The sequence below is a fragment of the Leopardus geoffroyi genome, chromosome E3 (genome assembly GCF_018350155.1).
Source record: "Leopardus geoffroyi isolate Oge1 chromosome E3, O.geoffroyi_Oge1_pat1.0, whole genome shotgun sequence".
Lineage (NCBI taxonomy): Eukaryota > Metazoa > Chordata > Mammalia > Carnivora > Felidae > Leopardus > Leopardus geoffroyi.
The window spans coordinates 6,224,893-6,249,717 of record NC_059340.1 but is presented as its reverse complement, the minus strand read 5'-3'; the positions used below and the strand labels follow the sequence as shown (position 1 = coordinate 6,249,717).

At 43.5% G+C, this 24,825-nt stretch overlaps 1 protein-coding gene across 1 annotated transcript; it reads left to right on the top strand.

Annotated features, from left to right (window-relative positions):
- Positions 1-734: 734 nt before the first annotated feature.
- On the top strand, positions 735-24,090 carry KPNA7 (karyopherin subunit alpha 7). The gene is made up of 10 exons (XM_045461715.1): positions 735-820; positions 1,513-1,641; positions 6,091-6,173; positions 6,604-6,872; positions 8,253-8,335; positions 10,341-10,604; positions 12,019-12,252; positions 14,370-14,552; positions 20,598-20,744; positions 23,885-24,090. The coding sequence occupies exons 1-10, from the start codon at positions 755-757 to the stop codon at positions 23,996-23,998; spliced, it is 1,572 nt and encodes a 523-aa protein (XP_045317671.1). The 5' UTR covers positions 735-754; the 3' UTR covers positions 23,999-24,090.
- The last annotated feature ends 735 nt before the right edge of the window (positions 24,091-24,825 follow it).

Sequence of the window (24,825 nt, the reverse complement as noted above, 5' to 3'; positions counted from 1 at the left end):
TTCAAAGTGTTGCTGCAGGTGAAGTGAGCTGGGGCCAGATCACGCAGGGTGGGTATCACAGGAACTGAGTTTTCTTCTAAACTCAGCAGGCAGCCAGTAGAGGGTTTTAAATCAGGGAGAATTAAATGATCAGATGCTCATCTTTAGGAGATCACATGGCTTCTGTGTATTGAACAGATTGGAATACAGCAATGGTAGAAGCAGGGAGAACCATTGGGAGGCAGTTGCTCTAGTGTGGCTGAAAGGTGATGGTGGCCTGTTCCGGGTGGAGGCAATCTACCAGAGTTAGAACGAGCGGGTCATGCTGGAGACCATCCTGACCCAAGGGCTGGTGGATTGGGTGTGGGAGAAGTGGGCCATCCTCTTCCTGTCCTAGCCTGGTTTGGGCACCACCGGCCTGCACGTATGCTCTGTACAGAACTCCTTGGACACAGCCACGTGAGATGGCTCTGTGCTTGCCTTGTAGCTTACCCCAACCACCACAGGCCAGGTTCAAGCCAAAATGCATCTAAAAGGCATCCCTTACTCCTGCAGCCCAGGGCTGGTCTCCTTTGTGCTTGCATGGTGCTTATTGCTTGTTGAGCTGGTATGGTGATGCCCGTGCAAGCTGGCCTCCTGAGTTTGCTCTCCGATTCACCGGGGGCCCCTTAGGGGCTTAGAGCAAGGATGGCCGTCACATAGGAGCCCACACACTGGGCACTGAAAATCTCCTGGTAACTGCCCTACCTACAGGTGGTTGACTGTTCCAGTCAATATGCCGACTTTGGATGCTCCAGAAGAGAGGCTGAGAAAATTTAAGTACCGAGGCAAAGACGCATCTGTGAGTACCAAGCAACTGCTTCGCCCTATGAAGCAGTAGTGCAGTAAAAATCTCACGGCTGGAATGTATCAGAAATGGAGGGGAAGATGATGTGGGGAACCCAGGTTAGATCATTTCCCCCAGGATTCTCGATAGAGTCGAGGAGTTTCTTCTGAACCAAGATAAAAGGGTCTATTTTGTTTTGTTTTTAATTTTAACCTCCCTCAGTCTGGCATCCAGGGCTGGATCAAGGCTCCAATGACCTGTAGACTGATCCCTAATGGTGGAAATGGTCAGGGACATGTGGGTCATGTCTTCAGAGGCCATAGTCCCCATCCCTGCCTGGATCTCCAGTTGGGAGGCCCAGGCCTGCCCTTGCGGGACCAATCAGTACTGATAGAGATGTGCTCAGACTCGGGACAATGAAAGACTTTGCTTGGATGGTTCTACAGCTGAGAGTCCTGGCCTGCCGAGAATGTAGACAGGCTTCCTTCACTTTGGGAAGAAAGTTAACTACTTTTCTGGATGTGGTGTTAGGAGAAAGCAGAGGAGGTAAACCGTGCTATTTACTGTGTAATATTAACTCTTCTGGACTGTTTACTGTTGTCACTGTAAAAGTGAAATCAGACGCTTTGAGGCATGTTTTAGCTAAATGGGGTGACAGCCTGACTCCCCTGCTCTAAGGGCTCTGGTTCTTTCTTTTTTCTCGTTAGATGAGGCGGCAACAGCGGATGGCAGTCAGCCTGGAGCTCCGGAAGGCCAAGAAAGATGAGCAGGCCTTAAAGAGGAGAAATATCACCAATGTCTCCTCTGACCCAGCTTCTGAACAACTAACCAAAGGAGTACGTACATTGGGAATATGGCATTCAGGACGGTGGTGTGGGAGATCCATCCTCAGCAGGTTTCTCTGGCTTGAAAATGTTTAATACATTCGGAACTTGCAAACTCTAATCCAGGGTCTTTAAGGAGGGGGGGTAGAGGTAAGCTGGTGGTGTTGGAAAGCGAAGGGCCATTACCTTTGTGGCTGTGAGTCTGGGATCTATATTCTGAGCGAGATGGGGTAGATGAAGTGCCGCTTCTAATGGAAATGAACTTACCATCCCTTGGCCAGAAATAAGAAATGAGGGGTTACATCTAGTCACTCAACATATAAAGTCTTGCCTAGGACCTGAGTGCTGTCCTTCATCATCAGTTCCCCATCCACCCCAACCTCACTCAGTGCAAATTCTGCGTTGATGTGCAACCTAATGCTGTCTTTCGTGGGTCCTTTCCGGAATACCTTGACCGGGGAGTTTCTCTTCTTAGACTCTGATAGTCGTGGCTCTACATCCTTTTATGATCTGCCACTGTCTGTGTCCCATCTTAACCATCCACATGCATTATTGCACCCTGCTAGGATTAGGAGTCTTACAGGGCAGAGCTAAATTTGATCTGGGCAAGATCTGATGATGCATTAGCAACCATTAAACGGAATGGCTGTTAGCATTCTCTGACTTTCTGTACATGGCTTCTTTCTCTCAGCATAATGTTTTCAAGGCTTGTCTGTGTTGTAACATATGTCAATACTTGATTCCTTTTTTTTTTTTTCAAGTTTACTTATTTTGAGAGAGAGCATGTGCGTGTACACATGTGAGTAGGGGAGGGGGAGGGAGGGAGAAAGAGAGAATATGAATGAATGAATGAATCAATCAATCAATCAATCAATCACAAGCAGGTTCCACACTGTCAGTGAAGAACCCAATTTGGCGCTCAAACTTACAAACTGTGAGATCATGACCTGAGCTGAAATCAAGTATCGGATGTTCAACTGACTGAGCCACCCAGGCGCCCCAGGACTTCATGGCTTTTATGGCTGAATAATATTTCATTGTATGGACATGCCAAGTTTTGTTTATCCATTCGTTAGTCGGTGGACGTTTGCGTTTCCACTTTTTGGCTATAATGAATAATGGTGCTTTGTGCACAAATGTTTGTGTGGATGTGTTTTCAGTTCTCTTGGGAGCATGCCTAGGAGGAGAATTGCGGGGTCATATTGTCATCCTGTTTAACTCTTTGAGGCTGGAGGTAAACTGAACAGTGGCTCCCCCTCCAAATACCTCCATCTCCTAATCCCCAGGACCTATAAATGTTGCCTTGTATGGCAAAGGGGACTTTGTAGATGTGATTAAGTTAAGGGTCTTGAGATGGGGCGATTATCCTGGATTATCTGGATGGACCCAGTGTAATCACATCGGCCCTTACAGTAAGGATGAAGGACAAGTCAGAGCAGGTGATAGGACCGCAGAAGGGGAGATTAGCATATTGTGCTTTGAAGATGGAGGGAGGGAGTCACAAGCCAAGGAATGCAAGTGGCCCCTCTAGAAGCTGAACAAGGCAAGGAAGCAGATTCTTTCCTCAGAGCCTCCAGGAGCAGCCAGCCCTGCCTTTAGTCCAGTGAAGCTGATTGTGAACTTCTGATGTCCAGAACTAGAAGATGATGTGGTGTTTTAAGCCACTAACTTTGTGGTAATTTTTACAGAAACAATAGGAAACAAATATGTTGCCAAACTGTTTTCCTAAGTAGCTGTATCATTGTACATGCTGGCTCTCTTACCAACACTTGTCCATTCTGGGATTGTAGCCATCTAGTGAGTACAAAGGGCTATATTGTTGGAATTTTGGTATGTTTTCCTAACGACTAATGATCATTTTTTGATGTGCTTATTGGCTATTTGTGTATCTTTTGGAGAAATGTGTATTCAAACCCTTTGCTCAATTTTAAGATTGAGTAATTTGTCTTTCTCTTGTGGAGTTGTAAGAGTTCTTTACACTGTCTATTCTGGATACTAGACCCTTACCAGATACATGATGTGCAAATATTTCCTCTTATTCTGTAGATTGTCATTTTTACTTTTTTAGTACAATCCTTGAACAAAAGTCTAAAATTTTGAAAGTGTTCAATTTATCTACTTTTTTATTTGGTTGCTTGTGCTTTAGGTATCATATTTAAGAATCCATTGCCTTGGGTGCCTGGGTGGCTCAGTTGGTTAAGCAACTTCAGCTCAGGTCATGATCTCACGGTTCATGAGTTCAAGCCCTGCATTAGGCTCTCTGTTGTCAGCACAGAGCCTGCTTCGGATCCTCTGTCTCCCTTTCTTTCTCTGCCCTTCCTTCACTCATGTTCTCTGTCTAAAATAATAAACATGAAAAAAAAATCCATTGCCTGATCCAAGGTCACAGAGATTTATGTCCAAGTTTCCTTCTAAGAGTTTTATAGTTTTAGCTGTTACATTTAGACCTTTGATCCATTTTGAATAAACTTTTGTAAATGGTGTGAGTTAGGGGTCCAATTTCATCATCCCATGTGTGGATATCTTATTGTCCCAGTATCAAAAAGACCATCCTGTCCCCGTTGAATGGTCTTAAATCCCTTGTCTAACATCAGCTGACCATACACGTGAGAGTTTATTTGTAGACTTCGGATTCTCTTCCATTGATCAACATGTTTACCCTATGTCCGTGTAGCACAGACTTGATTACTGTAGCTTTGTGGTGGTTTTGATATAGGGAAGTGTCTTCCAACTTAGTTCTTCTTTTTCAAGATATTTTAGCTATTTGGAATCCCCTGCATTTCCACGTGAATTTTTGAATCAACTTGCCAATTTCTTCTAGCAAGACAGCTAGGATTTAGGCAAAGCATAAGAGACTCTTAAATACAGAGAAAACACTGAGGGTTGATTGGGGTAGGGGAGAAGGGAAATGGGTGATGGGCATTGAGGAAGACACTTGTTGGGATGAGCACTAGGTGTTGTATGGAAGCCAATTTGACAATAAATTCAATTTTTTTAAAAAAGACAGCTAGGATTTTAATGGAGATTACGCTGAATCTGTAGACCAGTTTATAAGAGTATTGCCATCTTAACAACATTAAGTCTTCCAATTCATGATCATGGGGTATTTTTTAATATATTAGGCCCTCTCTAATTTTTTAAAATAGTTTCAGCATGTAAGTCATGTGCTTCTTTTGCTAAATTTATTCCCAAGTCTTTTATTCTTCTTGATGTTATTGTAAATAAAATTATTAATTTCAGCTTTGGAGTGTTCACTGCTACTATATAGAGATACAAGTGATTTTTGTATGTTAACCCTGCAGCCTAGCTATGTCTTGTTTGTTAGCTCTAATTTGTGTGTATGTGGGGGGATTCTTCAGGATTTTCCATATACAAATTTTTGTCTTCTGCAGATAGAAACAATTTTACTTCTTTTTCCAATCCAGATGGCTTTGTTTTTCTTACCTAATTAATCTGTTTAGAACTTCCAATACTATGTTGAATAAGAGCAAGGAGGCATCCTTGTCTTGTTCCTGATCTTAAGGGGAAAGCTTTCCATCTTTTACCATTAATTGTGATGCGAGAGGTGGGGTTTTTTTATTTTTTATTATTTATTTATGTATTTATTTTAATATGAAATTTATTAAATTGGTTTCCATACGACACCCGGTGCTCATTTCAACAGGTGCCCTCCTCAATACCCATCACCCACCCTCCCCTCCCTCGAGGGGGGATTTTTTTTATAGAAAAAAAAAATGACCTTATGAGATTAAGGAAGTTTCCTTTTATTTCCAGCTATTCTATCATGGAAGGGTGGTTGAATTTGTCAAATGCTCTTACCCTGCATTTATGGAGATAATTTTGTGTTCCTCCCCGCATTAATTCTATTAATAGAATTAATATTCTATTAATATGTCCTACTACATTGATGTTCCCATGTTGAACCACCCCTGCCTTCCCAGATTGGATCCCAGTCGATCAGGATGTATAATCCTGTTCATATGTTGATGCATTTTTGTTTCCTAGAATTCTTCTTTTCAAGATTAGCTGTTTTTCTTGAATAATCTCTTTTTGGCTCAAAACAAATTGGGCTACAATTGGGCTACAAGCCTTTGGTCAGTTTCTAGAGTTTGGAAGGCTGATTCTACTTGTGTTGTTGGTGGTGGTGGTAGTGGTGGTGTTTTGGAGAAGAGAATTTTTGGAGATCCTTACTCTATTTTTGCTGATCATAACTAGCATGTTCTTCATGGAATGAAAAGGTGCTGAGAATCCAAGTGATTATAAGAATTACCCCTTCCCCAGAGCATGGGAAGGGTCACAGATCTGTGTGTCCTATAAGACCACCAAATATCTTTCTCTCCCTTAATGCAGACCAGCATACTGCCCAAGCCAGCTTGTTCTAATCAGATAGATGGCTAGACCAGATGACCTTCATGGTTCCTTTTCGCAGAGACTCTGACCCAAAAGCATCTCTCCTTGCAGGTCAGCCTCAACCTGCAAGAAATAATCAATGGTGTGAATGCTTCAGATCCAGACCTATGTTTCCAGGCCACCCAGGCAGCCAGGTATGGCTAAACAGACTTCTGCTATTCATAGGTTCCAAGCTAGGAGTAAGTTTCAGGGGCCTTCCTGGTTTTGTGGCAGTGACAAAATGCCCACGCAACATAAGAGAAGGTGAGTCCGTTCAAAAGCAAGACTAAATTGTTCCTCTACACTGTCCTTGAGAACATCTTAAGATATGCAAGTGTTGTCAGAGATGAATTGCTTAATTTAAATTGGCCTCTATAGGAATCTCTGCTCATAGATAATACCTGAAGGGAAAAATGTTGCTTCATCACTGCCAAGTGCCATGGGCTGGACTTTAGGATATTAAGTGGCTCTGGCCCAGCTGTTAGTCTTGTTCGATAGCTAGAAATGCCAAGAGCATTTATAAAGGAGGTTCTTAATATCAGACTCACATGACTTGCTTTTATTTTTTTCCCTCTGATTGCGAAGGAAAATGCTGTCCCGTGAAAGGAACCCTCCTCTAAAACTGATTGTTGAAGCCGGGCTCATTCCCAGGCTGGTGGAGTTCCTGAAGTCATCACTTCACCCCTGCTTGCAGTTCGAGGCAGCCTGGGCTCTGACCAACATTGCTTCTGGGACTTCAGAGCAGACTCAGGCAGTTGTGGAAAGTGGGGCCATCCAACCTTTGGTTGAGCTCCTGTCTTCCCCCCACATGACTGTGTGTGAACAGGCAGTGTGGGCCCTTGGTAATATAGCAGGTAAGACTCTCCTCATAAAGGGCTAGGAAACCAGTGGGTCAGGCACCTGGCCTGGCATGCTATGGGAGTTCTTTGGGTAGCATCATAGACTTGATCATCTGAGTTTAAATATCTAGAAACAGTGGGGAGGCTCTGACAGGCTTTTCCAAAATTCAGAGTCAAATTCAGAGGCTGAAAATTAAAGCTGAAACTAGATGATGCAGTACGTACTGAAAGCTAAAGGCCGCCTAAGGCCATCTGCCAATACTGGGGTCCTACGGCCTCAGGTCTCAATGGCCTCAGGAACAGAAGACCAGTCTTTGACCCATGCACTGTGACATTTATGACACACCCATTCATAATGCAGGACCTTGAAAAAATTCTACCTCCAGTAAAAGTTGCCAAGGGAATGTAACAAAAGATAATATTTCCTCAGTTTGGGGTAAAAGTCTTCCCTGAAAATGCAATCGTAAAATGGCCTTGTGAGTTTGGGGCTTGCTGCTGTATTCCCTGCATGAGCCAGGAAAGCACGAACTGAGGAGTTAGTGCGACAGTGTTGAAAGTTCTAGCATTCCTGGCTGGATATAAATACAATACTCTTGGGGGGGATATGAACTCAATTGGGCCCCTCTGGATTTTGACAAATTAAGATCAGCCAAATGTTAGCAGTTTCAAGTTCAGAGAGTCAACAACCCACCATGACTGAATCAGCAGAAGCAAACACTGTGATGAGACCTCCAAGGACTTAGGGTATTGGGATAGCAAATGCAGAATATAAAGTAAGTCTGTGTGGTAAATGCTTGCAGAAATGAAGCACCTATTACAGAGACTTTGTCCCTCATTTTGTCTGGTTCAGTAAGGAACAGGCAAAATCAGGTGGTATAAAGTAACGTATGCCTTGTCCTGGTGGTTGAAGAATTACAAACTGAGACTTCTAGGGTCTCAAATTGGTATTCTCGCTTGAGCAGCAGATAGCAGATGGCTAGCATCTACCCATCGCCCAGACTTGGTTTTGAGTTGCTTTTGGAAGCCTCTGTCCCATGTCAACATCTTCTGGGAAGACAATTTGGCCTGTAATAGCCTTCATCTTCTTGAGAACCATGCTATGAAGTACCATCGGCATTTAGAGTCTCGGACACTTCCTGGGCTATTGGCTGGCTCCTTGATGTGTCCACAGACTGCCTATGACAGTCATTGCTGTGTGGTGCCCACATCTGGTCTATCTACCCAACCAACATGATGGAGACAGAGAATCTAGTTCATGGGTATCCTAAGTATTTGCCCAACCCAGGAATGCATTTTGGCATCTCACCCTTTGCACAGGCTTTTAAAAAAGTAGTTGCTTACCCCCAGGATTCTCTTTGTTCCCTGTTCAGATGTCACATTCTTATCTATTTGAAGGTGATGGCCCAGAATTCAGAGACCTGGTTATCTCGAGCAATGCCATTCCACATCTGCTGGCCCTGGTTTCATCAGCCATACCTGTAAGTGTCTTTAAAGTAGAAAAGCTAGCTAGGTGACACGTTTCTGAAATTGTGGAAGTATTTTCAAGTCAGTTAGGTCATATGGGTGCTGCCTTGCCCCTTAGGACAGCACTTATAAGCAAGACCTAGTACTGAATATCACCTTGGGTAGAGGTTGATGGAAATTTGCCCCCAGGGGCCACTAGTGCTGATTTTACTTTTGGGGGGGTGGCATTGGAAGAGTTCCATTAGAGTTTTTCTAAAATTATAGTCCTTCAAAAGTAGATGACTAAGCTCTCCATTCAAGGGGCACAGATAGAATTAATGGGTCGCCAGTTCTGTTCCTGGGTACTGGGTGTTGATTTGAAGCTTAGAGTCAAAGTTGATTGATGTGGCAACAATAGAGCTCCCCAACCCCGACCCCACTGGAGATAAATTTGGGTTTTAGATTTGCTTCAAACAAAAATGAAGAGAATGTAGCTTCTAAAAGCCAAGGGAATACCCAGCCCTCAGGGTGGGAGAAAACCTGACCTAATGGAACCAGAAAAAAGCTGACATGACCAGGGAATTCACAAGGAGAGAGCAATGTAAGAGGACAAGTAGGGCAAGGGACTTAGACTTCCTCATGCTGACAGAGGGAAGGCTTTGAAGGATCTCAAGGCAGGAAGTGAAGTGATCTGATCTTTTAGAAAGACCCTTCTGGCTGCTTGTAAAATGATAGCAAACGGAGATGGGATGCTGCCATGTCGGACATGGGAGATAGAAAGAAGCAAGGATGCCCTCCGGTTTTGGGTTAGCTTGTTATGACGGTCCTCCTAGAGAAATGGGAAGATGGAGGGAAGAAGGAATCAGAGCCTTAGTTGTACATATTAAGTTGAAGAGTGTGAGAGACACCATCGTAGCAATGTCAGGATGGATAATGTTGGTCTAGATGATTGTGCACGCATCTGTCATCCAGCTGGGCAAGATCAACTAGAGCAGGGCTAGATGCTTACTTTTATAAATAAAGTTTTATTGGAGCATGGCCATCCCCATTTATTTATGCCCATATTGTCGGTCGCTTTTGTAATGTTACAAGGGCAAAGATGACTTGTTGCACCAGAGAGACCCTATGGCCCATAAAGCTGAGAGTGTTTACTATCTGGCCTTCTATAGAAAGAATTTGCCCCAACCCCTGACCTAGAGTATGAGGAGAGCCTGTGACTAAGTCTCAAGAATTCTGACACTCCGAAGACAGGCAGAGCCCACCCCAAAGACTGAGAAGAAACAGCCCATTTGGCAATAGAAATGCAGGTTTGGGGTCATAGGTGCCAAAAAGAGCTTTTTCAAGAGGGGTACTAAATACCTCTGATAGGGATGGTAACTTTAAGACTGAAAAAGCAGCTGTTGGATTTGGTAACTTGGAAAAAGCTGATTTTATCACTAAGTAAAAAGAAGTAGGGGCAGAAATCAGATCAGAGGGGTGGAAGAACAAATAAGAAGCTGCAAGGTAGATGCAAATATAGACACATCCTTGAGGGCTGGACTCTAAAAATAGAAGCAGGACCATGGCTAGAGAGACGGAGGGGTCCCAGAGTGTGGGAGTGATCCAGGGCAGAAAGGTGGTCGTGGGGACAGAATCTTCAAAGGCAAAAATGGGATCCAGATGTGGAGTTAGAAGACTGACCCCTGAACAAAGATCAGAAATGTGGTTGCCACATGTTGGTAGGGTTACTAGGCAGACCAAGCAACTCCTGCTTGACCTTTGTTTTGTCGATGAGAAGTGAAAACAGGGTCATCAACTGAGTCCAGGTGGGAGGGACATTTTGAAGAATCCAAGGAAACCTACATATAACATTTGAATAGGAAACCTAAACTCGTTCTCAGTCTCCCTAGTGTGCATCACTACTGAGAACAAAGTCTGCATGAAGCTCAAATTCTTTGCTTCACACTGGTCAATAATATTGATGAAATATGGCAAGGACATGTAGCCATTGGCCTTTTCCCTTCTTTGCCCCCGATGCTGGAAGCAGTCTCCTTGTTACAGATCTCGTTTCTGCGGAACATCACATGGACTTTGTCCAACCTTTGCCGAAACAAGAGCCCTTACCCCTGCAAGAAAGCAGTGAAGCAAATGTTGCCCGTGCTCTTCGACCTCCTGCAGCATGAAGATGGCGAGGTTCTCTCGGACACCTGTTGGGCGCTGTCCTACCTCAGTGATGGCTGTAATGAGCGCATCGGCCAAGTGGTAGACACGGGCGTCCTACCCAGGCTGGTCCAGCTCATGACCAGCTCGGAGCTCAATATCTTGGTAAATGTCCCTGGTCCTGCCTGTCTCTGCATGAACCTTCCAACTAGAATGTGGGAGTCATACTCACTTGAGTGAGACCTCTCCCACCATCAGCTCTAATACTTTACCTAGAACAAAGCTTGTGGTCTGCATTGCCCTGGTCTCTGCTACTGTCTAGCCAAGGACTTGAATGTATTTTGATCGAAAAGCCTAGTGGATGTTAAGTAACTTACTTTTTCTTAATCTGGTAACTAGAAAGTATAGAAAAGCACCACATTGAAATTGCTTCTGGTCCCTCCACCCTTTTGTGGCCTTTCCTTCCAGTGGTCTGTGCATGTGGATGTTAACCAGTTGGCTAATGCAGGGTATGCATGAGTGTGTGCGTGTGTGTGCTAACGTAAAGCTCATTATAACATTTAAATTTCTTACTCAAGGGTAAAAGAAAATTCCCTCTTATCCTCTCCCCAGTTTGTTATTAGACTACTGAAATAGTCTAGGTAAAAATGAAACAAAGTCAACATCAAATACTTGGCTAGGATAGGAAACATGTCACTTACAAGCTTCTTGAAGATATGCCTTAAAACATGGGTGCCCCTTTTGACTTCTATGGCTAGCCTTGTATATTTATGCAGGCTTCGCAATCATCTGTGCCTAGATTAGCATAATATTATTCAGACATCAAGGTTAGTTTGGGGGGATGATATTGAGAGGAGGGAGGGTATGAAGAGAATAAGAAGAAATAAGAAGCTGTATGTCCTGGGTGTCGAGGGCCCATTTGGAACCATCCTGCCAAGGCTGTGATTGGCCTATTCCACCTCTCACTTGAGTAGCAGATACCTAGCATGAAAGGCTAGGAAAACTCTAGAACTGTTGGTGGTCTGTGCTGGGGCAGCCACTACAGTGCAGAGAAACCAAAATGAATGCACAGTCAGCCCTCAGAGGACTGTTGTCTTAAGCCCAATTGCAGACCCATCCTGGGGACCTTCAGAGTTGAGAGGGTGTTTGTGAACACATCAACAAATGCCATTGGGATCTCATTAGCTCCAATTAAATATACAGCAGGAACCTGACACTCCTGCTAAATACAAATTCAGTAGAAGTTACCACATTATAAATACTGTAATCAGTTTAGCGATTTTCCCAGTGTAAGATTATGGAAAGGACAGCGTCATTTCTTAATAAAGCCATCCCTTGACCTCTGTCTCACTGAACCTGGAACTGTTGAGAGGCTAGCAAGTACCTTCAAACTATGCAAATGGCTACAGATGTGCTGAATTAATAAAGATCATGGATTTGATCATCATTCACAGGTTTCCTGAGCACCATCAGCATAGCAGGACGCATATTTGGGAGTGCACATAGCTTGGTGTGACTGTCCCCTTCTGTTGTGATAAATTGGCAAAGCTTGCTTACACTTGCAGCCTTGTTCTTCCAGACCCCCTCTCTCCGCACCGTGGGGAACATCGTCACAGGAACGGATCACCAGACCCAGGTGGCCATTGACGCGGGCATCCTGAACGTGCTGCCCCAGCTCCTGATGCATCCCAAGTCCTCCATCCAGAAGGAGGCGGCTTGGGCCTTGAGCAACGTGGCTGCAGGGCCCTGCCAGCACATCCAGCAGCTGATTGCTTGTGGCACGCTGCCTCCCTTGGTGGCTCTGCTAAAAAATGTAAGTGGTGCACTCTGTGACAAAAGGCTGTTTTCCAATTGGCCCCATGTTGAACCCCTTCAGGAGTTCAGACACCACCTAAGAAGCAAATTACTCAAGATCACAACAGAGCTATGAAACCTTAGTTTCCTAATTCTCCCTGGGGAAAAAAAAAGGAAGAGGCATCCATTTTGGACAACCCATTAAAGACTTAGGAGACTAAACAAGCATTGTTCAATGAAAAGGTGACCCCTCCCACCCCTGTCCCCCCACCCAGCTCAAATATTCAGAAAAAAATCCTGAGCTGGTAAATATTGGCTTATCTTTGGTGTTAGAAGAATGTGGCATCCACTCTACTTGTCAAGAGAGGGGGAAGTTTTGTTCTGTTTGAGGAGGAAGAACCTATTGGGTTATGGTGATATTGTACACTGGATTTTTTTCAGCGTAAAAACTCACATTGATTGGTGTGGTAATACATACTGAAAATCCAGATATAAGAGTAGAAGTAAAACAAAACCTCCTTCTTCCTCCAGATTCCCACTTCCCTCCCCAGGACAACTCCTATCCGTCAGCATTTCTTTTTGTCTCCTTTGAATGGATGGGCTCAGTTTAATCATCTATAGGTGACACAAGCCAGGAGTGGTTTTGTCTGGTTGGGGGCAGGGAGGCAAGTGGAATAGGATGGGAAAGAGAAGCTGCCGGTGGTGTTCCTGCCCTGGGGTTGGATGGTGGGTTCCTAGGTGTGCAACCTGAATCAAGGCATCTTTTGATCTATTAGATGCTTCCTATCCTGTGTGCTACCATGAGTCTATATAGATTCTCATCAGAAACCTCCAGTCATGGGGGCACCTGGTGGCTCAGTCGGTTAAGTGTCCGATTTCAGCTCCGGTCATGATCTCATGGTTCCTAAGTTCGAGCCCCACATTGGGCTCTGGGCTGACAGCTCAGAGCGTGGAGCCTGCCTGGGATTCTGTGTCTCGTCTCTCTCTCTCTCTTTCTCTCAAAAATAAACAAACATTAAAAAAAAAAAAAAAAAAGACATCCAGCCTTGAATCAAGAAGTAATCTTACTTCAAATTGCTTTTTGAACTACAGTTGGCTTGGAGCCCGAAGTTGTTTTTGGTTATTGAGTTTCTTTCTTTCCTTTCCTTTTCTTTTCTTTTCTTTTCTTTTCTTTTCTTTTCTTTTCTTTTCTTTTCTTTTCTTTTCTTTCCTTCTTTCCCTTCTTTCCCTTCTTTCCCTTCTTCCTTTCCCTTCTTCCTTCTTCCTTTCCCTTCTTCCTTTCCCTTCTTCCTTTCCCTTCTTCCTTTCCCTTCTTCCTTTCCCTTCTTCCTTTCCCTTCTTCCTTTCCCTTCTTCCTTTCCCTTCTTCCTTTCCCTTCTTCCTTTCCCTTCTTCCTTTCCCTTCTTCCTTTCCCTTCTTCCTTTCCCTTCTTCCTTTCCCTTCTTCCTTTCCCTTCTTCCTTTCCCTTCTTTCTTTTCTTTCTTTCTTTCTTTTACACTGAGGTCACAGTTTTCCCCAGCCATAAAATGGGAATAACTCCTTCTGCACAGGGATAGAAGGATCTATGATAAATTACTCCCAGATCTCTGGGCAAAGTGTTTCTTACAAATGCAAGGAATGCATTGAGTGATATTTCAATGGTCTTCCTCTGACACCTCTGGTCTGGCTCATTCCCTGAGATCACTTTGTGTGCTCAGCTTTGTAGCTATGGAGCTTCTTGTCCATAGTTTCCCTGCATCCGAAAGACTAAGGGCATCTGCCCTTCCCCTCCTCATGCTCTGTCTCTCTCTCTCTCAAAAGTTAAAAAATGAAATAATTCCAAGGATAATTTCTAATATATATAGATTATCTGGATTGGTTTATGTTCATTATATTATTCCCATAACCTGACTTAAGGAAATGAGTCCATTCCAACTTAGAACTTCCCTCTAAGTCCTAATGGGAGCCTGTCTGCTCCTTGGCTTCTCAAAGGTGCTATCCTCTGTTCAAGAACTAGAGGCAAATTGCTGATGTGTTCAACGTAAATTATATATACAGTCTTGGCTGTCACCAGCCTACCTAGAAATTGAACTAAGTTAGCATTGCTATATTTAAGTTCTTCAGGATCCATAAAGATTGTAAACATTGTTTCTTCAGGGAGAATTTAAAGTCCAGAAAGAGGCTGTTTGGACCGTGGCAAACTTCACAACTGGAGGCACCATAGACCAGTTGATCCAGCTTGTCCACTCTGGAGTCTTGGAGCCACTGGTGAATCTGCTTACCATCCAAGACCCCAAAATTGTTACCATCATCCTTGATGTTATCTCTCTTATCCTCCAGGTGAGCTGCTCTAAGCAGGTTGGTTTTTTGTTTTGTTTTTTTAAGCAGGTTGGTTTTGAAATAGCAGTCTCCAAATCGAAGGCATTTATTTTGGTTCTTAAAACCCCTATGTGGATTCTTTTTCCACTCCCCCAACCCTCCTCCTGTTCATGCATCCTATGGAAAACAAAAACAAGAGGCCTTTCAAAGAAGGCCCATCTTCATTTTTTCAAGTGAGTGACCATATGCCTAACATTGTTTCAGATGCTCAGGATACCACAGAACAAAGTCCTTGCTCTGGTAGAGCTTATATATTAATGGGGAGAGAAACAGACCCAACAACTGGGAGTTTATGTGATGAAGGGTCAGTCGCTGATGGCTCAGAGCGGGAAGGTAATGGTGATCCCATCAATGTAGTAGTCAGGAGAAACTTGTCTCAGGGTTCTTCCTATGCATGCAAAGACCAAAGAGAAATGAGTGAATCTTATGGATATCTGGGGAAAGAGGGCTCAAGGATGGGCGGGAGCAAAGGGATGGAAGGTGGTGGTCAGGCTCAGAGCATCCATATCACATAAGGTATGTGAAAACTTTGGCTTACTCTGAGTGAGATGGAGAAACCAGTCAAATGTTTGAAGCCGGGAAAAGCAGTCCTGTACACCACATGGCTGGCTCTTCTAGAAGGCTAAAACATAGGATACACCTGAAAGAGAAGCAAGAAGTTAGCAGAGATAGATGCTGAAATTGGACTACAAAGCCTTGAATTAGAACTCCAGGAAAGTTTTATTTCTGAAATAAAGGCAAATTAAGCCAATGTTCATAAACCATTTGTGTCTGTTCTATATTGCTGCATGATCAGTTACTCCCTACTGGTCTAAAACAAATACAATAAAACCTTGGATTGTGAGTAACTTGTTCTGTGCATGTTCTACAAGACAAGCAAACATTTCTAATAAGTTTTAACCTGATAAACAATCTATGCCTTGCAATACAAGTCGTACATGATGCCGAATGTCCCATGATCACAACTGAGCCAATGGTTCTTCTCTCTCTCTTGCTACTGGATTGTGGGCGATCATCTTCCATGCTTGGATGCTCAGTTTCAGGCTGCAGTGTTTGGCAGAAATTGACGATATTTCAGAATGTTGGAAGGTGCCCACAACTGGCACTAGTGTATTTTTTGTCACTTCAAAGCACCTGTGGACAGTCCTTTGCTTTTCCATACAAGAGTAAGCTTAGGAATTCTCCCATTCTAGGTCAGGTTGCCTGTAGATATAGACCCTTTACTCTATGCCTTATTGCTAGTTACATTAAATACAGTATATGATAAGAGTTTAATAATTACTGTAGTCAACATCCATGCGAGCTTAGACGTGGCCCCCAGGCAGAAAAAGATTGAAAAGAAAGATGGTAATAAGGAGATGATTACGGTGGAAGTGAAGAAGGAAATCAAGAAGTATGAACGAGGTATGTGAGTGGCTAAAACTGCAAGATTTTAGAAGAAGTCGACGTTGACCATTTGCACAATATTAAAGAAGAAAGAAGGGGGCTGGATGCAGCAAAAGGATATCAAATATGAAAGCAGTGGCCACATGTTCTGGAAGATGTAGAAAAGTTGCTTCTGTTTTAGATAGAAGAAACTAGCAGGTGATGCTGTGCCCAAGAACTTTGTCTGCAAGAAGGCAAAGGCCTTGTACACCAACCCTGTAAGTAAACTGCCAGGTATGTCAACAGAAAATGAAGTCTTCAAATCAAGCAGGGACTGGTTTGACAACTTTAAGAGAAGTGACATCCATAGTGTTGCGAGACATGGAGAGGCTGCGAGTTCTGACACTAAGGCAGCTAAAGCTACTGTCCCCGAGTTCCAGAAGCTCATGGTTTCCAAGTGTGACCTGCCAGAACAAGTTTTTAACTTGATGAGCCAGGGCTTTTTTGGAAAAAGATGCCAAAGAGGACCGACATTACAAGATAAGAGCACATAATGCCCAGTCACAAGCCCACAAAAGACCGTCTCACCCTCATGCTTGGTGCTAATGCAAGCAGGGATTTTATTTTGTTTTTAATAATTTTTTAAGTTTACTTATTATTCAGAGAGCACAATCTGGGGAGGGGCAGAGAGAGAGAGATGGACAGACAGACACAGAGACACAGAATCTGAAGCAGGCTCCAGGCTCTGAGCTGTCCACACAGAGTCTGATGTGGGGCTTGAGCCCGTGAACCATGAGATCATGACCTGAGCCAAAGTCAGAATCTTAACTGACTGAGCCACCCAGGTGCCCCACAAGTGGGGATTTTATTTTATTTTATTTTATGATTATTTTTGAGACAGTGTGTGCGTGTGTGTGTGTGTGTGTGTGTGTGTGAATGAGGGAAAGGGAGAGAGGGAGACACAGAATTCTAAGCGGGCTCTGAGCTGTCCACACAGAACCCGATGTGGGGCTCAAACTCACAAACTGCAAGATTGTGACCTGAGCCGAAGTCAGCCTACTGAGCCACCTACTCAACCTACTGAGCCAGCCAGGTGCCCCGCAAGTGGGGATTTTAAAGTCAGGCCCCTGTTCGTGTATCATTCCAAGAATCCATGAGCCTTCAAGAAATGCAAGGTGCAGAAGAGCCAGTTAAACGTTATGTGGAGGTCCAACAGTAAGTCTTGGGTCACTCATATCTTGTTCATTGGGTGGATCAATGAGGCCTTCAGTCCTGCAGAATTTTAGAAAAGAATTTGTCACACAAAACCTTACTGGTTATGGATAATGCTCCTGTTCACCTGCCAGGCTTTGAGGACCATTTACTGAAGGAACTTGAGTTCATTAAGGTCAAGTTCCTTCCTCCCAACACCATTCCAATTTTCTCGCCCATGGATCAGGAGGTTCATTTCGAACTTTAAAAAGCTTCATAGCAAAGCACTATTTCAGCAATGCTTCAAGGTGACCAAAGGAACAAACCTTACCCTCCGAGGGTTTTGGAAAAATCATTTGCACATCAAATGATTTGCACTGCCTCAAGATCATTGATAAAGCCTGGTATGGGATCACCAAGAGAACCCTTGATTTTGCTTGGAGAAAACTGTGGCCCGATTGCATTCTTGGACATGACTTAGAGGGGCTTGCTTATGAATAGGAGCCAGGGACTAGCTCCACACAAATAAGACTGTAGCAGTGTGAGCAATTAATCTGTTTAACAACAATGCAATGTTATTTCCGCAAAATCCTCAAAAGGAGCAAAAGCAATGTCATCGGAGAGGCTCCTTGTTAAAGTTGCATGAAAAGAAAAAGATTCTATTGAGCCAATAGACAGCAGTGATTCCATTAGTGATAGTGAAGTTCGTCCCACACAATAACCCTCCTCTCCCTTGTCTCCTTCACACCAGCCATAAAGATTTTCAAAGATAAGTGCAGGTTAATTAGTGTTTCTTTATACCTTGTATTTATTTTGTATTATATTACAGTATTATAATGATTTTTATATGAATATTTTGGGGTTGTGGAATGATTCATCTGAGTTCCCATTATTTCTTAAGGGGAAATTAGCTTTGATAGACAAGTGTGTTGGATTACGAGCATGTTTCTGGAACGAATTATGTTCCCAAACCAAGCTTTTACTTTATTATCTCATCTAGTTTCTGGGGTTAGGAATCTGGGGATAGCTTAGCTAGATGGTTCTGGCTCAGGGTCTATTATGAGATTCAAGGTGTCAGCTGGGGCTGCAGTTTCATCTGAAGGCTTGATGGAGGCTGAGGAGCAGCTTTCAAGATGGCTCACTCATATGCCTGGAAAGTTGTCACTTTCCTGGACGTGGAGCTCTTCATAGGACCATTTATGTGTATTCTCATCATGGTAGCTGGCTTCCTCTGGAACAAGCAATTAGGAAAGCAAGGTGGACGCCCCAGTGACTTTTATGACCTAACCTTGGAAGTCATTCCAACAACATGGAATGGATTGGTTACACAGATCAGCCCCACTCAACATGGGAGGGAACTGTACAAGGGTGTGAATATCAGGAGTTAGAGATCATCTGAGGCCATCTTGAAGGCTGGCTATATTCATCTGGTTAAGGTCCTTTTATATGCGACGAAGCCGTTTGAAGAATTTCAAAGTAACACCAGGGACAGTAACACATTCCTTTTAAAAGCTCACTTTAATCATCCTTTTCATGTAACTGTCTTAGAAAGAACTGACCTGAGTCAAGAACAGATTTGAAATAGCACCCAATTAGACATGAAGACTGAGCAAATCACATGGATGAAGCATAGAGACTTGGCCGCCCGTAGACAAAGTTGGACATAACGACATAACACATTGGTGAAAGCACACTTATGGGCTGGAGAAATTGAACTTCATCTGTTTCATTTGAATTAAACATTTGGGATTTTTTTTTCCTTGGAGGCATCTGGGAAAACCACATCTGATAGATCAGAGAAAGGCACTGGAATAGCAGGTTAGGAGGACAAGGTAGCAGAGAGCCTCTAATGGCCGGCAGAGTGCAGCTTGAAGTGACTTTGGGGCTGTTTGCTCTTTTGCCAACATCCAGAATCCTTCTCCAGGGCTCTGCTTGCCCTGGGTCATCCCACATCCCCCAGCTTTCTTTCTGAGGCTATCCTAGCTCATTGGTCCTGCCTTGGTTTCTTCACTGAAAGCCAAAACTCATTTTGGACCCCAGATAGGACCAAAGAGTGTCCAGCTTTAGACAAAACAGTACAGACTCTCATCAGGTAGACGGTGTGACCTAAATAAGGTTTAATTTGGACCACAGGAGGTTTTCTTATTGCTCACAAAATAAAGAGCAGAGCCCTTCGGAGATGACACCAAAGCTGCTTCTTTATTTCTCTTTCCCCAAATAGGCTATTTAGCTAGCTGGATTATTCCCTCTTCTCCTAATAAGCAACACTTAACCCTTCAAAAAGTTGTCCTTGCCATTCCTTGTTTTGGGAATGCTGGGAATTTCCTATGGTTGGCCCTGGTGCAGCACTGTTTTTCAAGAAGGTGTGTTACTTCCCAAGCCTTTTATGCACATCTTCTATAACGTAAACCACTGATCATTTACTGTGTTCTACTTTCTGTATTGCAACAATTATCTACCTGTCTGCCCCAAAAATGAGTTATGAAAAGGCCTTTTCTAAATCCCATCTTGAGCTCTAGTTTTGTAGGCCTCACCCACAGTCTATGTATAAGTGTTTGAATGAATGAACAGCCCCAGATGATAAATCCGATGATCAGCATTGGATTAAATCCACTCATGTTATTTGTTTCCAGGGACTTGGTTATTTGCCATGGTGTTGCTCAGGGTCCCCTTAGTCTTACCTCTCAAGGCTTTACGGTAAGGGTAGGGCCAGAACACCTGTATTTAAATAGCATTACTTAGGGTGCCTGGGTGACTCAGTCGGTTGAGCATCCGACTTCGGCTCAGGTTGTAATCTCATGGTTTGTGGGTTCGAGCCCCACATTGGGCTCACTGCTGTCAGTGCAGAGCCCACTTCAGATCCTCTGTCCCCCTCTCTCTTTGCCCCTCCCCTGCTCATGCTCTCTCTCAAAAATAAAGCATTACTTGAACATTCTTTCAAACTGTATTACTATTTTTTTTTTTTTTTGAGAGTGAGAGGGCACAAGTGAGCAAGGGGAGAGAGACAGGGGAAGAGAGAGAATACCACGAAGGGCAGAGAAGGGGAGACAGAGAAGCAGGGCTCCCGCAAAGCGGAGTTCAAGCTCACGAACTGTGAGATTATGACTTGAGCCAAAGTCAGATGCTTAACCGACTGAACTATCCAGGTTCCCCCCTCAAACTGTATTTTAAACCATTTCCATTAATTAGAAGGGAGATAGCTATTAAACAGTAATAGCAATGTATTTGTGGAGGGCAGCTTACTTGGCAAAAATTGTATTTTGTGCAATTAATATAAACCTAAATATGTGTACTATAAATACCCAAAAGAGGAGTAAGATCCTGCAGTCTTAATTAGGGACTTAATTAGGGAAAAATAAAACTATGGCTGCCCATTCTGGAACAGGAGCCTTTGACTCCCCTGAGGCGAAGCTCCGCCTCCAAAGAGCTTTTTTTCTTACATACCCACAGGCAGCAGAGAAGCTTTCAGAGAAGGAAAACATGTGTCTCCTGATAGAAGAAATCGGTGGTGTTGATAAAATTGAGGCCTTGCAACTTCATGAGAACCCTCAGGTTGCCCTGACTGCTTTGAACATTATCGAGAACCATTTTTGTGAGGTAAGTGATTGCAGAGAGGGAAGGAGCACTCACACTTCCTGGTGAGGCACCTTAGCGGGTGATCACTGGGCAGGTGCCTGTGCTGCCCCTGGGAGGTGGGTGACCGGACAGGTGGGCTTCTCTTGTGACTTAGCTCTGAGTTTCTCCCCTTGTCCATGTTGAATGGGCTGCCTTGGAGGGGCAGCTTCCCGGCTCCTGGAAATCACTCTAGTCCCATAAAGGCTTGCCCTGCTGTCTCTGGTTTAGAATTTTGTTCTTTTTTTTTTTTTTTTTTTTTTTGTCTTTCCCCCTGCTTTCCTCTTGTGGTGAGGAAGGGAGCAGGAGGGAGGGGCTATGATGCTGAAGTGATTTATTTTTTATTTCTATTTAAATGTTTTTATTTTTGAGAGAGAGACACATGAGCAGGGAAGGGGGAGAGAGAGAGTGACAGAGACACAGAATCTGAAGCAGGCTCTAGGCTCTGAGCTGTCAGAACAGAGTCTGATGTGGGGCTCAAACTTGGGAAAGGCAAGATCATGACCTGAGCCAAAGTCGAATGCTTAACCGACTGAGCCACCCAGACACCCCTGAAATTATTATTATTATTTTTTTACTGAAAAACCCAACTAAGTCAGTCCCAGCTTCTGAAAAATGATTTTGCTACTTACTGCATTTTGTTTCTTTCCAGAACACAGAGTTTGGGATAAACTGCACACAAGGCTTTTAACTTTTCTGCAGGAGCAGGGAATAATGATCAGACAGCATTAGACATTTCTTTATATGTGTTTTATTTAATAAAATATGTGCAACATAAAACTTAGCATTTTAACCATTTCTAAGTGTATAGTTCAGGGTCATTAAAAGTACTTTCACAGGGGTACCCGGGTGGTTCAGTTGGTTAAACATCCAACTCTTGATTTTGGATCAGGTCATAAGATCAAACCTAAGTCTTAAGATTTGAGCCCCAAGTCAGCTCAGAGTGGAGTGTGGAGCTTGCTTAAGATTGTCTGTCTCTGGGGTGCCTGGGTGGCTCACTAGATTGAGTGTCTGACTTTTCAGCCCAGGTCATGATCTCGAGGTTCGTGAGTTCAAGCCCTGCACTGGGTTCTGTGCTAACAGCTCGGAGCCAGGAGCCTGCTTTGGATTCTGTGTCTCCCTTTCTCTCTGCCCCTCCCTCACTCTTATTCTGTCTCTCAAAAATGAATAAATGTTAAAAAAAAAAAAAAAAGATTCTTTCTCCCTCTGTCCCTCCCCTGTGTGTGCGCTCGTGCGCGCGCTCTCTCTCTCTCTCTCTCAAAAAACAAAACAAACAAAAAAAACTTTCATGTTGCTGGGTAGCAGTCACCACCATCCTCTCTAGAACTCTTTCATGTTTCCAAAGTGAAGCTCTGTTCCCAGTAAACATGGACTCCCCATTCTTCCTCCCCCGAAGTCTCTGACAACCACCATTTAACATTTTGTCTCTGTGAATTTGACTACTCTAAATAGCTCACGTAAGTGGAATCCTACGGTATTTGTGCTTTTGTGATTGGTTCATTTTACTTGGCATAATGCCCTCAAGGTTCATCCATGTTGTAGCCGGTGTCAGAATCACCTTTATTTTTTTTAGGCTGAGTAATATTCCATTGTGTGTTTATACTACACTTTGGTTTATCCATTCCTCATGGATCTTTACTCGGACTGTTCTTTTGACTATTGGGAATAATGTTGCTTTGAGTATGAGCAAATACCAAACAAATACCTGTTTGGAATTCCTGCTTTCAGTTCTTTTGGGTGTATATACAGAAGTGGGATTGTTGGGTCATAGAGTAATTCTATTTTTAACTTTTGAGGAATTGCTATACTACTATCCACAGGGAATGCATCATTGTACATTCTGACCAGCAATGCACAAGGGTTACCATTTTTCAACATCCTTACCAATACGTGTTGTTTTCTGGTTTTTTGATCCTAGTCATTCTTTTTTTTTTTTTTTTTTTTCAACGTTTATTTATTTTTTTTTTTTGGGACAGAGAGAGACAGAGCATGAACGGGGGAGGGGCAGAGAGAGAGGGAGACACAGAATCGGAAACAGGCTCCAGGCTCCGAGCCATCAGCCCAGAGCCTGACGCGGGGCTCGAACTCACGGACCGCGAGATCGTGACCTGGCTGAAGTCGGACGCTTAACCGACTGCGCCACCCAGGCGCCCCGATCCTAGTCATTCTAATGGGTATGAAGTTGTGGCTTATTGTGGTTTTGAGTTGCGTTTGCATTAGATAGTGTTCATATGAAGGTGAGCTCAAAGTTCTTAAGTGGCCCGCTAAACATAGGGCTGGGGTTTTACGGAATGAGTGACACTCCATTAGGTATCAAATTGGAATCGTCAGCAAAATCGAGAGCCATACAACAAATACGACCATGTTGGTGGTTTGTTGCTACCTGAAGTCAGTCAATACTGGTTTGGGACCAAGGGGGTGGTCTCAAAACAGAGAGGACCCAGAACAGCAATCAGCATCTTCTGGGTTAAGGCTCCTACAAAACTTTGTAAGTAGGAAACCCATCTCTTAAAGGAGTTTCAGATTCCTAGGACTCATCCAAGGGCTCCAGGCTAAAGACTTCTGATGTAGAAGTAACAACTACCTACACTGTGTCCTTACTCACTGTAAGGGCACTGTTCTATGTATCAAAACTGCACTTAAAAATAATCCAGACACAAGAGGACAAATACCATATGATTTCACTTACATCAGGGACCTAGGAGTATCAAATTCACAGAGGCCTGCAGGAAAATGGTGGGTGCCAGGAGCTGGAAGAGAAGGAAATAAGGAGTTAGTGTTTAATAAGTACAGAGCTTGGGTTTGAAATGACAAGAAAGTTCTAGAAACGGATGGTAGTGGCTGCACAGAAATGTGAAGGAACTTAATGCCATGGAACTCTCTACTTACAAATGGTTAAAAGTGGTGAATTTTATGGCACGTATGTTTTACCACACACATAAACTGTATTTAAGGTAGAGCCTGAGAAATATTTTGGTGCTTTTCTCCTTCACCCTCTTTTCTGAGGGAGCCTTGAGGCTGATTTAGATCAAATTGTTAATCCATAGAAGATGTTAAAGAGTCACCTGTAAGGCAATAACATGCTGGGAGCCTGCAGGTATAATAGTGTCTCTTCTTCCCTGAAGGGAGAAGAAAATGGCACAATATTACCAGCCCTGGACCAAGATTGTGAATTCTTAAACCACTTAACAAAAAATTACCAAGGCCCCACGACTTCTAAACCAAGGACCACACCCTAATGGGTAACTTCTTTAAGAATCTTCTAGATCTTGGCATGCCGCAGGTGTAAAGCTTTTTAAACTGAATGTTAATAAAAGTTTTGACACATTCACCTCCATCTATCAAAAACGCCGTTAAAACAATTGCGTCTTAAAGCCATGTGGAATTCATCTCCTAAGAATGTGTGGTTTAGTGGTTACCTTTAAGGATCTTAAAGGAAGACACTAAAAACAGTAAAATGGTCTATAGCTATTTAAGACAAACTTTGGCTTGTAGACTTGATTTAACCAATAATTCGTATTTCTTTCCCCTTCCCTTTTCATGGAATGCCTGTTAGTACAGAACATTCTTCAGGGAAAGCTGTGTGGGTGATGGTCATAAGGAGAGTAGAATGGGCTGGGAAGGACCTAGGACCACAATACTAGGTAGTGTTGTGATGGATGTGGGATATGCTCTGAGGATTGGACTTGATTTATATTATTTGAGTGTAGAGATGGGATCAAATTCTATTGTGGTCTGAAGCATCACACCAAAATGTCATGCCCAAAGCATGTCTTCGCTGGTCCTTGATAAGTGAGGAGGAAAGATGTGTGGGTGTCCGTCTAAAATACTGCTGGGGGCTGGGGCACCTGGGTGGCTCAGTCAGTTGAGCGTCCAACTTCAGCTCAGGTCATGATCTCACAGGCCATGAGTTCGAGCTCTGCGTCGGGCTCTGTGCTGACCGCTCAGAACCTGAAGTCTGCTTCGGGTTCTGTGTCTCCCTCTCTCTCTGACCCTCCCCTGTTCATGCTCTGTCTCTCTCTGTCTCAAAAATAAATAAACGTTAAAAAATTTTTAAATACTGCTG